The sequence below is a fragment of the Ursus maritimus genome, unplaced genomic scaffold (assembly GCF_017311325.1).
Source record: "Ursus maritimus isolate PB19 unplaced genomic scaffold, ASM1731132v1 scaffold_14, whole genome shotgun sequence".
NCBI lineage: Eukaryota > Metazoa > Chordata > Mammalia > Carnivora > Ursidae > Ursus > Ursus maritimus.
Genome location: NW_024423786.1, coordinates 282661 through 296671, shown reverse-complemented (window position 1 = coordinate 296671; position 14011 = coordinate 282661). Strand labels below are relative to the sequence as shown.

The window sequence follows — 14011 nt, the reverse complement described above, 5'->3', positions numbered from 1 at the left end:
GGATCATTAGAAACTTTTATCAACAGCTTTATGCCAATAAATTAAACAACCTGGAAGAAATGGATGCCTTCCTGGAAACCTATAAACTACCAAGACTGAAACAGGAAGAAATTGATTATTTAAACAGACCAAATAATTACAAAGAGATTGAGGCAGTGATCAAAAACCTCCCAAAAACAAGAGTCCAGGGCCTGACGGATTCCCGGGGAATTCTACCAAACACTCAAGGAAGAAATAATACCTATCCTGCTGAAGCTGTTTCAAAAAATAGAAACAGAAGGAAAACTACCAAACTCATTGTATGAGGCCAGTATCACCTTGATCCCCAAACCAGGCAAAGACCCCCATCAAAAAGGAGAATTACAGACTGATATCCCTGATGAATATGGACGCCAAATTCTCAACAAGAGCCTATCCAATAGGACACAACAGTACATTAAAAGGATTATCCATCATGACCAAGTGGGATTCATCCCTGGGATGCAAGTGTGGTTCAACATTTGCAAATCGATCGGTGTGATAGATCACATCAACAAGAAAAGAGTCAAGAACCACATGGTCCTCTCCATTGATGCAGATAAAGCACTTGACAAAATACAGCATCCTTTCCTGATTAAAATCCTTCAGAGTTTAGGGATAAAGGGTACATTCCTCAAATCATAAAAACCATCTATGAAAAGCTTACAGCAAATATCATTCTCAATGAGGAAAAGCTGGAAGCCTTTCCCTTAAGATCAGGAACACGACAAGGATGCCCACTCATGTAATTATTATTCAACATAGTACTAGAAGTCCTTGCAACAGCAATCAGACAACAAAAAGGGATAAAAGGTATCCAAATCGGCAAAGAAGAAGTCAAATTGTCTCTCTTTGCAGATGACATGAGACTCTATATGGAAAACCCAAAAGAATCCACTCCCAAACTACTAGAAGTTATAGAGCAATTCAGTAATGTGGCGGGATACAAAATCAATGCTCAGAAATCAGTTGCATTGCTATACACGAACAGGGAGACTGAAGAAAGAGAAATTAGGGAATCCATTCCATTTACAGTAGCACCAAAAATCATATGATATCTCGGAATTTACTTAACCAGAGACGTAAAGGGTCTGTATTCTAGACACTACAAATCACTCTTGAAAGACATTGAAGAAGACACAAAAAGATGGAAAAATATTCCATGCTCATGGATCAGAACAATAAATATAGTTAAAATGTCCATGCTACCCAGAGCTATCTACACTTTCAATGCTATCTGGCACCAGCATGGTACTGTCACAAAAACAGGCACATAGACTAATGGAACAGAATAGAGAACCCAGAAATGGACTCTCGGCTCTTTGGGCAACTAATCTTTAACAAAGCAAGGATAAACATGCAGTGGAAGAAGACAGCCTCTTCAATAAATGGTGCTGGGAAAATTGGACAGCTACAGGCAAAAGAATGAAACTTGACCACTCTCTCACACCATACACAAAGATCAACTCCAAATGGATGAAAGACCTCAATGTGAGACAGGAATCCATTAAAATCACAGAGGAGAACATAGGCTGCAACCTCTACGACATAGGCCACAGCAACTTTTTCATGACACATCTCCAAAGGCAAGAGAAAAAAAAAGATAAAATGAACTCATGGGACTTCATCAAGATTAAAAGCTTCTGCACAGCTAAGGAAACAGTCAAAAAAACTAAGAGGGAGCCCACGGAATGGTAGAATATATTTGCAAATGACACTACAGTTAAAAGACTGGTATCCAAGATCTACAAAGAACTTCTCAAATTCAATACACGAGAAACAAATAAATCATAAAATGAGCAGAAGATATGAACAGAGAAATGGCAGAAGATATGAACAGACACTTTTCCAATGAAGACATAGAAAATGGCTAACAGACACATGAAAAAATGTTCAAATTATTAGCCATCAGGGAAATTCAAATCAAAACCTCCTTGAGATACCACCTTATGCCAGTTAGAATGGCAAAAATTGACAAGACAGGAAACAACAAATGTTGGAGAGGATGTGGAGAAAGGGAATCCCTCCTACATTGTTGGTGGAAATGCAAGTTGGTACAGCCACTTTGGAAAACAGCGTGGAGGTCCCTTAAAAAGTTAAAAATAGAGCTACCCTATGATCCAGCCATTGCACTACTGGGTATTTACCAGTGGGTATTTACCATTGCACCAGTGGGTATTTACAGATGTGGTGAAGAGAAGGGCCATATGAACCCCAATTTTCATAGCAGCATTGTCCGCAATAGCTAAATTGTTGAAGGAGCCGAGATTCCCTTCAACAGACGAATGGATTAAGAAGATGTGGTCCATACATACAATGGAATATTACTCAGCCATCAGAAAGAATGATTACCCAATATTTGCAGCAACATGGACGGGACCGGAGATTATGCTAAGTGAAATAAGTCAAACAGAGAAAGACAATTATCATATGGTTTCACTCATTTATGGAACATAAGAAATAACAGGGAGATCAGTAGGAGAAGGAAAGGAAGAATGAAGGGGGGGGTAAACAGAAGGGGGAATGAACTACGATAGACTATGGATTCTGGGAAACAAACTGAGGGCTTTAGAGGGGAGGGGGTGGGGGATTGGGATAGGCTGGTGATGGGTATTAAGGAGAGCACATATTGCATGGAGCACTGGGTGTTATATGCAAACAATGAATCATGGAACACTATGTCAAAAACTAAGGATGTACTGTATGGTGACTAACATAACATAATTAAAAATTACTAAAAAAAAAAAAAAAAAAAGAATTCCCCTGGGAAGCCATCTGGCCCTGGAACTCTTTTTTGTTGGGAGATTTTTGATTACTGATTCACTTTCTGTGCCATTTATGGGTCTGTTCAGGTTTGCTATTTCTTCCTTTTTCAGTGTTGTTAGTTTCTTTGAATTTATCCGTTTCTTCCAGATTGCCTAATTTGTTGACATATAATTGCTCATAATATTATCTTATGTTTGTTTGTATTTCTTTAGTTTTGGTTGTGATCTGTCCTCTTTTGTTCATGATTTTATTTGGGTCCTTTCTCTTTTCTTTTTGATAAGTCTGGCTATAGGTTTACCAATCTTATTAATTATTTCAAAGGACCGCCTCTTAGTTTCATTGATCTGTTCTACTGTTCTCTTGATTTCTGCTCTAATCTTTACTATTTCTCTTCTCCTGCTGGATTTAGGCTTTTTTGGCTGTTCTTTCTCCAGCTCCATAGGTCTAAGGTTAGGTTTTATATTTGAGGCTTTTCTTGCTTCTTGAGGAAGGTCTGTATTGGTATATACTTCTTTTTTAGGACCACCTTTGCTGCATCTCAAGTGTTCCTTGTTTTCATTTTCATTTGTTTCCATGAATTTTAAAAAAATTCTTCTTTAATTTCCTGGTTGACCCATTCATTTTTCAGTAGGATGTTCTGTAACCTCCATGTATTGTGGTCCTTCCCAACTTTTTCTTATGGTTGACTTCACATTATAGCATTATATGTGGTTTGAAAATATGCATGGTATGATCTCAGTCTTTTTTCACCAGTTGAGGCCTGATTTGTGACCCAGTATGTGATCTCTTCTGGAGAATGTTCCAGAATGTGTATTCTGCTGCTTTAGGATGACATGCTCTACCTATATCTGTTAGGTCCATCTGGTCCGTTGTGTCAATCAAAGCCCTTGTTTCCTTGTTGTACTTCTGCTTAGATGATCTGTCCATTGCTGTGAGTGGGGTATTGAAGTCTCCTACTATTATTGTATTATTATCAATGAGCTTCTTAATTCTGTTATTAATTGGTTTATATATTTGGTTGCTCATACATTAGGGGCATAAATATTTACAGTTGTTAGATCTTCTCATTGCATAGACCCTTCAATTATGATATAGTGTCTTTCTTCATCTCTTATTACAGTCTTTGGTTTAAAATCAACCTTGGGGCACCTGGGTAGTGCAGTCGTTAAGCGTCTGCCTTTGGCTCAGGGCGTGATCCCGGCGTTCCGGGATCGAGTCCCACATCAGGCTCCTCCGCTGGGAGCCTGCTTCTTCCCCTCCCACTCCCCTGCTGTGTTCTCTCTCTCACTGGCTGTGTGTCACATAAATAAATAAAATAAAATCTTTAAAAAAATAAAATAAAAATAAAATCAACCAAGTTGTTTGTTTGATATGACAGTTAGAGTTTGTCTGGTATAAGGACTGCTACTCCAGCTTTCTTTTAATTTGCATTAGCATGATCAGTGGTTCTCCACCCCCTCACTTTCAATCTGGTGGCTTCTTTGGGTTTTAAATGAGTCTCTTGTAAGCAGCATATTGATGGGTCTTATTTTTTTTTATCCATTCTGATATGCTATGTCTTTTCACTGGAGTATTGAGTCCATTTACGTTCAGAGTAATTGTTGAAAGATATTAAATTAGTGCCGTTGTATTACCTGTAAAGCTGCTGTTCCATAGATTGTCTCTTTTCCTTTCTGGTCTTAATTGCTTTTGGGCTCTGTCTTCATTCAAAGGATCCCCTTTAATGCTTCTTGCAGGACTGGTTTTGTGTTCACAGATGCCTTTAGGTTTTGTTTGTCTTGGAAACTCCTTATCTCTCTTTCTATCCTGAATGACAGCCTTGATGGATAAAGTATTCTTGGCTGCATATTTTTCCCATTTAGCACATTGAATACATCATGCCAGTCCTTTCTGGCCTGCCAGGTTTCGGTGGACAGGTCTGCTACTGGCCTGTGTGTCTATCCTTGTAGGTTAAGGACTTCTTGCCCTGAGCTGCTTTCAGGATTTTCTCTTTATCTCTGGAATTTGGAAGTTTCACTATTATATGTTGGGATGTTGACCTATTTTTATTGACTTTTGAGGGGGGTGTTCTCTGTGCCTCCTGGACTTGAATGCCTGTTTTCTTCCCCAGATTAGGGAAGTTCTCTGGTACAATTTGCTCAAATAAACCTTCTGCCCCTTTCTCCCGCCTCTCCTCTTCTGGGACCCTTATTATTTGGATATTATTTTGCTTTATGGAATCACTGAGTTCTCTAAGTCTCCCTTCATGATCTAATAGTTTTCTTTCTTCTTTTCAGCTTCCTTATTTTCCATCATTTTACCTTCTATATCACTGATTCTCTCTTTTGATTCATTCATCCTCCTTTTTATAGCCTCCATTTAGGACTGCATCTCAGTAATAGCATTTTTAATTTTGGCCTGAGTAGATTTTAATTCGTTTATCACTACAGTAAGGGATTCTCCAGTGTCTTCTTTGATTTTTTTCAAGCACAGCTAGTATCTTTACAATCATTGTTTTAAATTGTAGTTCAGACATCTTACTTATATTCATATTGATTAAATCCCTGGCAATAAGTACTACCTCCGTTGGGGTTAATTTCTCTGTGTTGATATCTGGTTTAGAAAAGAAAAGAAGAAAAAGAGAAATAACGACAAAAGAAAAAACAAAACAAAAAAACAGAACTAAACAAAAACAAACAAAAAACGAAACAACAAACTGGATCCTGGGTGTGTTTTGGTGTGCTTGTTAAAAGAAGCTAGATCCCAAAGTAAGAAAGAAGCTGAAAGTTCACACCCCCCACCCTTCAGTGAGCCCTTACAGAAAAGCAGTCAATCACTCCTCTCCCTGGTTTCAGCCCAAACTCTGTGTTTACCAGGCCTGTGACTGAGCATTTTATCTTGGGCACACGACTAAATTTCAAAACTCCAAGTTTTATGGACCCCTGCAGCACAGACCCATGCTGTTCCTCCCAAGGGATGGACAGGGGTCTCACCATGCTTCTGCCTTTGCTGGACCCCTGACAGGAAAGTGGTCACATGACCATGCAGCGTTTCACAGTTCATGGCAACACAGAGCAGAAAGCCAGCGCCTTGAGTCACGGTTTTCAGCTGGCTTCCCCACTCTTGTGCCTGGGAACTCTGCCACACACAGGCACCCCCATTCTTCTTCTGACCCTGGGGATCCTGAGAACGTCCTGTCCCACCTGGGATTCTGCCTGTTTCACCACCTGAGCATCTTTAAGTCAGGGACATACCCCATGGTAGCAGAATTCTAGCTCTGACTTTGCTCTCTGCTAGTTACAACACTTTGAGGTAGCCTCCTTAAGCAGGCTCCCTCCCCTCCACTGTATCCTCAGATATATCACCCCAGTTCAAGTCTCCGCACCTCCTACCTTCCAAAAAGTGGTTACTTTTCTACTTGTAAAGTTGCAGCATTTCTTTTCTCAGATCTCTGATTGCTTTCACAGATGTTCAGAATGATTTGATAACTATCTAGCTATATCGATGGGACAAGACAAACTTAGAGTCCCCTACTCCTCTGCCATCTTAACTCCTCCCCCTGAGGTCAGACTTTAATTTTAGATATTCTGGTACGTGTGTAGACATATTCCATTGTCATTTTAATTTTCATTTTCCCAATGTTGAACATATTTTCATATGTTTTTGCCATCTTTATTTCTTCTTTGGTGAAACATCTGTTCAATCTTTTGCCCATTTTTATTTGGATTTTTTTTTTAGTATTGACATTTGAGAGTTCTTTATATATTCTGAATACAAGTCCTTTATCAGGTATGTTATTTGGAAATATTTCCCCCAATGCGTGGTTTGTGTTTTCATTCTTTTAACAATGTCTTTCAAAGAACGTTATTAACCGCATATTGATTATTGTTACCAACATGTGGATTGTGTCATTTACTCATCAGAAACTGGTGGGGGAGCTATTACTATTTCAGTTTTGCAGCAAAGAAACTAAGGTGCAGAGGAGTTTTTCACTTGCCCAAGGTCACAAATTAGTAAGTGCTGGAGCCAGAACTTGTAACCGGGGCCTTCTGAACCCTAGTTTTAAACTAACACTCACACTTTGGATGTTGAGATGAAGGTCCGTTCTGGGAAACTGGCCCCATAACCTCTGCCACTACAATGATGCAGTTCTGCCAAACCTCTTCGCATGATCCCACTGTCCCATCTTCTTTTCTACAGACTGGTTGAGGAAGTGAAGGAGCTGTGTGATGGACTAGAATTAGAAAATGAGGATGTCTACATGGCGACCACCTTCGGGGACTTCGTCCAACTATTAGTGAGAAAGCTACGAGGGGACGACAAAGACAGCGAGTGCATCATTGACTATGTGAGTTCAGGCCCCCACATGGGCTTGGCCCTGTAGATCCCTCAGACACTGACATCTGTGCGCCCACGATGACACATGGGGGAAACCTGGACATGAGGAAGCCAGGGCATCTAAGAGCCCATTTTCAGTGTCCCAAGCTCTCCCTGGTAACCCTGGATACCCTGAGGATGCCAGCGCAGTTAGGCAAATACAACAGAGGAAATTGTTATCTACAGAACAAATTCTCACCCCGAAGACATGAAACTAGGATGTATTTTTTTATTTAAAAAAATTTTTTTTGAGAGAGAGATTGAACATGAGCGGGGTGGGGAGGGGCAGAAGGAGAGGGAGAGAGAGAATCTTAAGCACGGTCCACACCCAGCATGGAGCCAGACACAGGGCTCAGTCTCACAACTGTGAGATCATGACCTGAGCCAAAATCAAGAGTTGGATGCTTAAACAACCCAGGGGTCCTGAGACTAGGGTATTAAGAAGAGACTGGGATGCCTGTTGGTTAAGCATCTGCCTTTGGCTCAGGTCATGATCCCAGGGTTCTGGGATCAAGTCTCACGATGGGCTCCTTGCTTAGCGGGGAGCCTGCTTCTCCCTCTGCCTTCTTCTCCCCCTGCTCGTGCTTGCTCGTGCTCTCTCTCTCTGTGTCTCTCTGACAAATAAATAAATAAAAATCTAAAAGGAATGGAAAAGAAATGCATAAAAAAAATAAGACCCATCAATATGCTGCTTACAAGAGACTCATTTAAAACCCAAAGAAACCACCAGATTGAAAGTGAGGGTTGGAGAACCACTGATCATGCTAATGGAAATTAAAAGAAAGCGGGAGTAGCAGTCCTTATACCAGACAAACTCTAACTGTCATATCAAACAAACAACTTGGTTGATTTTAAACCAAAGACTGTAATAAGAGATGAAGAAAGACACTACATCGGGGCGCCTGGGTGGCTCAGTCGTTAAGCGTCTGCCTTCGGCTCAGGGCGTGATCTCGGGGTCCTGGGATCAAGCCCCACATCAGGCTCCTCCGCTGGGAGCCTGCTTCTTCCTCTCCCACTCCCCCTGCCTGTGTTCCCTCTCTCGCTGGCTGTCTCTCTCTCTGTCAAATAAATGAATAAAATCTTAAAAAAAAGAAAGAAAGAAAGACACGATATCATAATTAAAGGGAGAGAAAGAAGAGACTTTTACAGTGTACAGTGTGTTTCTCACCCTCCTCCTTTGGTGGTTCTTCCCAGTAGTGGCCTCATCTCTGCCATGGCTCCAGCCCCTGCCAGATCACCCTGCCAGGAATCTAGTTCCCCTAGGAGACTCCAGACCCTAGTTCTGGTACCACCACTTCCCTGTCCTAGTTTAGTAATGGCTGGGACTTCCTGCTGTTGACAATCTCTGGGTCAATCTCTGGGTTGACTCATGGCCTCTCAGCTCTTTCATCACCTGTGCAACCAATTGCCTGCATTAAATTCCTTTTGTCGAACTGACAAAAAAGGGAGAGAAAGAGAGGGAGAGAGGGAAGTAGAGGTGAGAAAGAGAGAGAGAGAGAAAGAGAATGGGGAATTGGGAATATTTTCCTAAAAAGCAAAACAAGTGATCCTGTACATTCAATTTGTATATATGGAAGTGTAATGATGTAATTGCTCATATATATATATATATATATATAATTTTATTTATTTGTTTGAGAGAGAATGAGCAGGGAGAATAGCAGAGGGAGAGGGAGAAGCAAACTCTCCGCTGAGCAGGGAGCCTGATGCAGGGCTCAGTCCCAGGACCCCAGGATCATGACCTGAGCTGAAGGCAGACACTTAACTGACTGAGCCACCCAGGCACCCCTCAGATTTATTTTTAAAACAAACTCTTGAAAAATTGTCCTGAGGTGTCTTGGTAGGCTACCAGCTCCCATAGGACTTAGCATTGGGATAGTTTGTTTGGAACAAAAGATGAAGAAAGTGGCCAGGTAGCCAGGATGAACATCAGGTTGGCCTTGGGACTGTGGACAGATGACTGATGAACAAATTTCAGGAGAGGAATGACATTCCAGAAGATGCCATTCAGTGTGAAACTTCAGGTCTCTGGGGAAGTGAGCAGTGGAGCTGGTGTCATGTCTGGTGACTCTCAAGTGCCTGTCTACCAGCTGGCGCTTCCTGTGTGTGGAGGCCAGGCAGCCAGTCCGAGGGCACACAGCGAATGAATGGCAGGACTGGTGTGTAGCCCAAGAAGTCTGGCCTCAGATTCTGTGCCATCTCTTCTCATCACTCAGCTGCCACCACTGTGCACATAATAGCTCTCTGGGCCAAGGAAGGCAGTGGGACCAGATTCTGCAAGAGACCTGAGAAGGCTGAGGGGCGTCGAGCCCTGGCCCCGGTGGCACTGTGCGTGTGTGTGTGTGTGGTGTGCACAAGTGGTTACCATCTGTCTGTGAGTGTTTCCTGTGTCTCTCTGTGGGTTTGTATCTGTCTCTGATGCACCTTGTGAAGAATCTACACTGCAACTAACACCTGCAAAAACTCCCTTCCCAGGTGGAAAAGACAGTGAACAAGCTGACCCTCCAAATGCCCTACCAGCTCTTCATTGGGGGCATGTTTGTGGATGCCGAGGGTGCCAAGACCTATGAGACCATCAACCCGACAGATGGAACTGTGAGTGCAAGCCTATCACCCCCTCCTACCCTCTCTCCTCCCTACTTACCCCATGGCCTTTTCTCCCATCTACTCCCGCCACCCCGGCATCTGGGGATTCTGGCCCACAGGGGCCAGAGCTTGGATGCAAAAGGGTTGCAGTCATTTTCCAGTCCTCCCTACAGGAATGGCCCAGAAGGGAGAAATGGCAGGGAGTCAGGAGGACTCTAAAAGTCTGGAGCATGCTTCAGAGAATGGGACAGAGTTAAACCAGCCCCCCATGCCCCAAAGAGGAAATGAAGCCATTCCCTCCTCCACACTTCAACAATAACCCTAGCCTGGCCCCTACCTTCTTGAATATGCGTACACCCCACCCTTGGGGAATTCTTCCTTGAATCCTATGTTTATCAGACTGTCTTGACTGTGACCCTCTTATGTCATGACCCAGTACACATATTGTATTCTCTGTGCACACACCTACCTGAAACAACACTTAACTCCTACAGGTGCATACTGACACTTTTCCATTCTGCCCCACCCTATAGCATCCCTTAGGGCCTACAGAACAGATTGCACACCCAAAATGGGTCTTTGGAAGGGAGTTTAAAGAAAGTGGTGGACAAAAGGGTAGACAGGGTATGAGGACACACACAAGGGGATGCAGTGCCCTCAGGCAGAAATTGGAAACTGTCACCACCTCGAGGTGTGTTTTAAGAATCCCAGAAGGGAGGTTGTGTGAACAAGGCTGCCTGGGTGCTGGGCCCTTGGGCAGGGAGGGTTCACCCTATCTGTGGTAACCAGCAAGGTGCTGGTCTTGCCCCTCCTACTTCTGTCTCCTCCTGGCTTTCCCTTTGGCCGAGCCTAGGTGGCAGGAAGTGTGGGGGCCTGCCCTGTGGTGCATGTGGGTACTGTCAGGACACAGAGCAAGGACGGGGGACAGGAATGGTTCCGCCCCTGTCTGTCTAGAGTATTTCACTTAAATAAACCTTCCACCTGGGACTCACTAAATTAATGGGCTTCTATTCTCGGCTTGAAAACACTAAGCTGATCCTCAGCCTTGTAGATGCAGCCTGAGTCTGTTGCCCCGTTTGGGCTCAGTAGCACGTGAAAAGAAGGATCCTGATATATGGAAACACAGTAGGTCTCTCTGAAGGCCTTTGCCTTTCCTCATTGTGCACACCCTTCCAGGCCCTCCTGTTAGCCAGCCATCCCCTCTGAGCCCTCCCAGGTGGCCAGGGGAGTGGGTGCTGTGGGGCTTCTGTGTACACGGAGTCCAGGGAGGGCCTTACAGCTCTGCTCCACCACAGGTCATCTGCCAGGTGTCCCTGGCCCAAGTCAGCGATGTTGACAAGGCAGTGGCTGCCGCTAAGGATGCCTTTGAGAACGGATTGTGGGGGAAGATCAGTGCACGGGACCGGGGCCGGCTCCTGTACAGGTGAGAGTCCCACAAACACCTCTCAGCTTGGGTAGGGGCTACATGCTTGGTCCTGCCAGGAGGAGGTGGGGTCCTGGACACGTTTGTGCAGGCAAGGCCTGAGGCTCAGAAAAGGCTTCTCAGAGGAAGTGGCTTGAGAGGCAGGAGGGATTTTGCCAGACACAAGTAGCCTTGAAGGGAAAGGTGTCCTCGGTGGAGGGGACAGTGTGATAGAAGATGAGAAGGTACAAACGTGAAGGTGCTAATCAGATCAGAGCAGCAAGCTGGCAAAACTAACAGATGGTCCTGGGCAGACGCAGACAGGTACAGCATTTACCTGGAGTGGCCTGGACCAGAGGGGGAATCAGGGCTATTTTATGCAGAAGCCAGCAAAGGAAGGATGGGGCCTGTTCTGTCTGCTGGTCTTTGCTCAGCTTGACCCTGACTGCTGGAATCTCACACTCTCCCCCCCCTTTTTTAAAACCAGGGCAGAAGGGACTTTCTCCCCTTAGTTCCATCAGAAATCTCAGGGAAGGACTTGGGGTTGCTCCATCTTAGGAGAAGGGGGTGGGAATGAGACCTGAAGGAGAGATACTGCTCCCCTAGAACCAAGTGGTCCCAGCGAGGGGGGAGCAACCACCCCCAAGGAAGTGGGGTGATGTTTCCAAAAGGGGGTTGCTGGGTGGAGGACCTCAGCAGTGTTGAAAAGGCTGGGGAAGCTGTCAGGCATACAGCCTGGTCATGATGTGGTCCAACTGTGCTTGTCATCTGGTGGGAGAGAGGCCCGTCTTGGCCTTGCAGTCAGAATGCCATGTTTTTCTATTCCAGAGGCCAAACACAGCGAACAGCCCCCAGCACAGCGAACCAGAGAGGGGGACCTGTATGGTTTCAAAATGGAATAGAGATGGGAGGTTTGGGGGCAGGCCGGGGTGCACCCAGCCTGCCGTAACTCAAATTAGCTTCAAGACCCCTTGAAGAGCCCATCAATTTAGGAAGCCATTGGCTTCCTAGAGCCCCCAGATGAGGCAAAACTGAAACGTGCAAGCCCAGGCTTATGATGCAGAGCCTTCTGGCCCTGAAGCAGGGACTCCTGCGGTAGAGTGTGCTGGCCCAGGAGAGTTTTTTTCTTTGCTCTGCTGCCATCTAGTGGCATGTTCCATAATAACACTGCTGGGGACGCCACAGTGAAGGGTTGGTCCCTTCACAGCTCTAAGTAGAGACCTGGACTGCTTGGACACACATCTCAAGGCCAGGCCTCAGAGTTCCTAATAACCCAGTCCCTGCCTCATGAAGTCTTTCAGTCCCCATGGTGTAGGTGTGCCCATTGCTGGTCCAGGAGGGAGCAGCCCCTCGTTCAATGAGGAAAATAGGACCACCATGGATAGATATTATGGAATACAGAATGCATTGTATGGATAAGTTGGGAAGAAAGATCCAGAAAGGAGTGTTAGAGAAGGTCACTAGACAGGCCCCAAGAACCACTGAGGGACAAGAAGGAGCCTCTGAGGAACCTGGAGAGCCAATGTCCCCAGCTGCCAGAGCGGGACCACCAAGAGCTGGTGGGAGTCTGTGAGAAGCTGTCACCTTCAGACACTTCCTTAAGTCCACAGCCAAGAATGTGATAGTGGCCCATGCTGCTGTTAGGGAATCAGGGGGAGCCAGGCCAAACCTGCCTGGCACCCCACACTTCCCCTTCCTCATGTCCATCCTGCAGACCTGTGGGTCGATGGAGTTTGCTTCCCCTGCTTTCCCCACTTGCACTTTCTGGGGACAGGACCTTCGGAGGAGGCAGAACTGCAGCTTAACAAAGTTGACAGTAGAACAGTCCCACTCAGCTCTCCTTGAAGAGCCTCTCAAATGGTGTGCTCGGGTGATAGTTACTTTAGGGATTTAGGACACGGCCACATCACGTGCATGTGACATTGTCTGGCAGAGTTGGAGGGATTTGGGGCTGATGAGACCATGAGAAGTAGTAACACGCAACAGGCTTCATGGGGTGGTGCCCCCACAGTGGGAGACCCTCCAGAGGTTGTAGTGGAGGGTCCCTACTCAGAATGGGAGGGGTGCAAGGGAACTCTTGGGGTCAGGGGATCAGGGAGGGGGCTCCAGTGTCCTGGCAGTGTTGCTCAGTAGCAGAACAGGAGTCTTGGGGTCAGAGGGATGGGAAGGACAGCAGTTACAACTGCACGGCCCATCTCACCAATGGTGATGGCCGTCGAGTGAGGTTCCTGGAGGATGCAAAGCAACAAGGCTCTAAATGGCTGAAAGTCTGCTTGTTTGGACTATTTTTAAAATAATCGGATACATAAACGTGTCTCCAGCAAGCTTCTGAGCTGACAGGTTTCACTCTATGACGAAGTTGTGAACAACCTGAGGGCCAATACACAGAGGCCATCTTTGGCTTATTCATCATATGGATTTGTACCTTTGGCACATCTGTTTTTCTAGTTGATGAAACCCTAGTCCTTGAAATGCCGCAACATGGTGTTTTCCTTATTTGGTCTAAAATAGTTCTCAAAAAGTGATGTACACCTTTGTTATCCTTAACTAGAGAATCACCTAGGTATGTCACTGCCTCTGGTAATGGTGTGGCTCTGCCACTTCCTTGCTTGGGTCTGTTTGGTCCAGTTTCACTCACCAACCCTGTGCTGCATGCTGACTGTGTGCCCGTGGGTGTAGGAGGGGGTGGGAGACCAAATACTGTCCCAGCCCTCAGGGAGAGGCAGACAGTACTGGAATACTTGTCTAAGTGGGTATCTATAATAGTCAGGCAAGGTTTGAAGAAAGATGGAGGGTGCCAGGAGGACACTGCAGGGAGATGTGATTGATGTGGGATGAGGGTTGGCTTCCCAGAGAGTGTGAATATGTACTTGGGGGTTAAGA

General features: G+C 45.2%; 1 protein-coding gene across 2 annotated transcripts in view; it reads left to right on the top strand.

Annotated features, from left to right (window-relative positions):
- Window positions 1-14011, top strand: part of ALDH1L1 (aldehyde dehydrogenase 1 family member L1) — a 115711-nt gene that overhangs the window by 75465 nt on the left and 26235 nt on the right. For both annotated transcript variants that reach the window (XM_040628350.1, XM_040628352.1), the window contains 3 exons: window positions 6964-7111; window positions 9616-9735; window positions 11022-11149. In XM_040628350.1, coding sequence (XP_040484284.1) covers window positions 6964-7111; window positions 9616-9735; window positions 11022-11149 — 396 coding nt within the window. The remainder of the gene's footprint in view (window positions 1-6963; window positions 7112-9615; window positions 9736-11021; window positions 11150-14011) is intronic.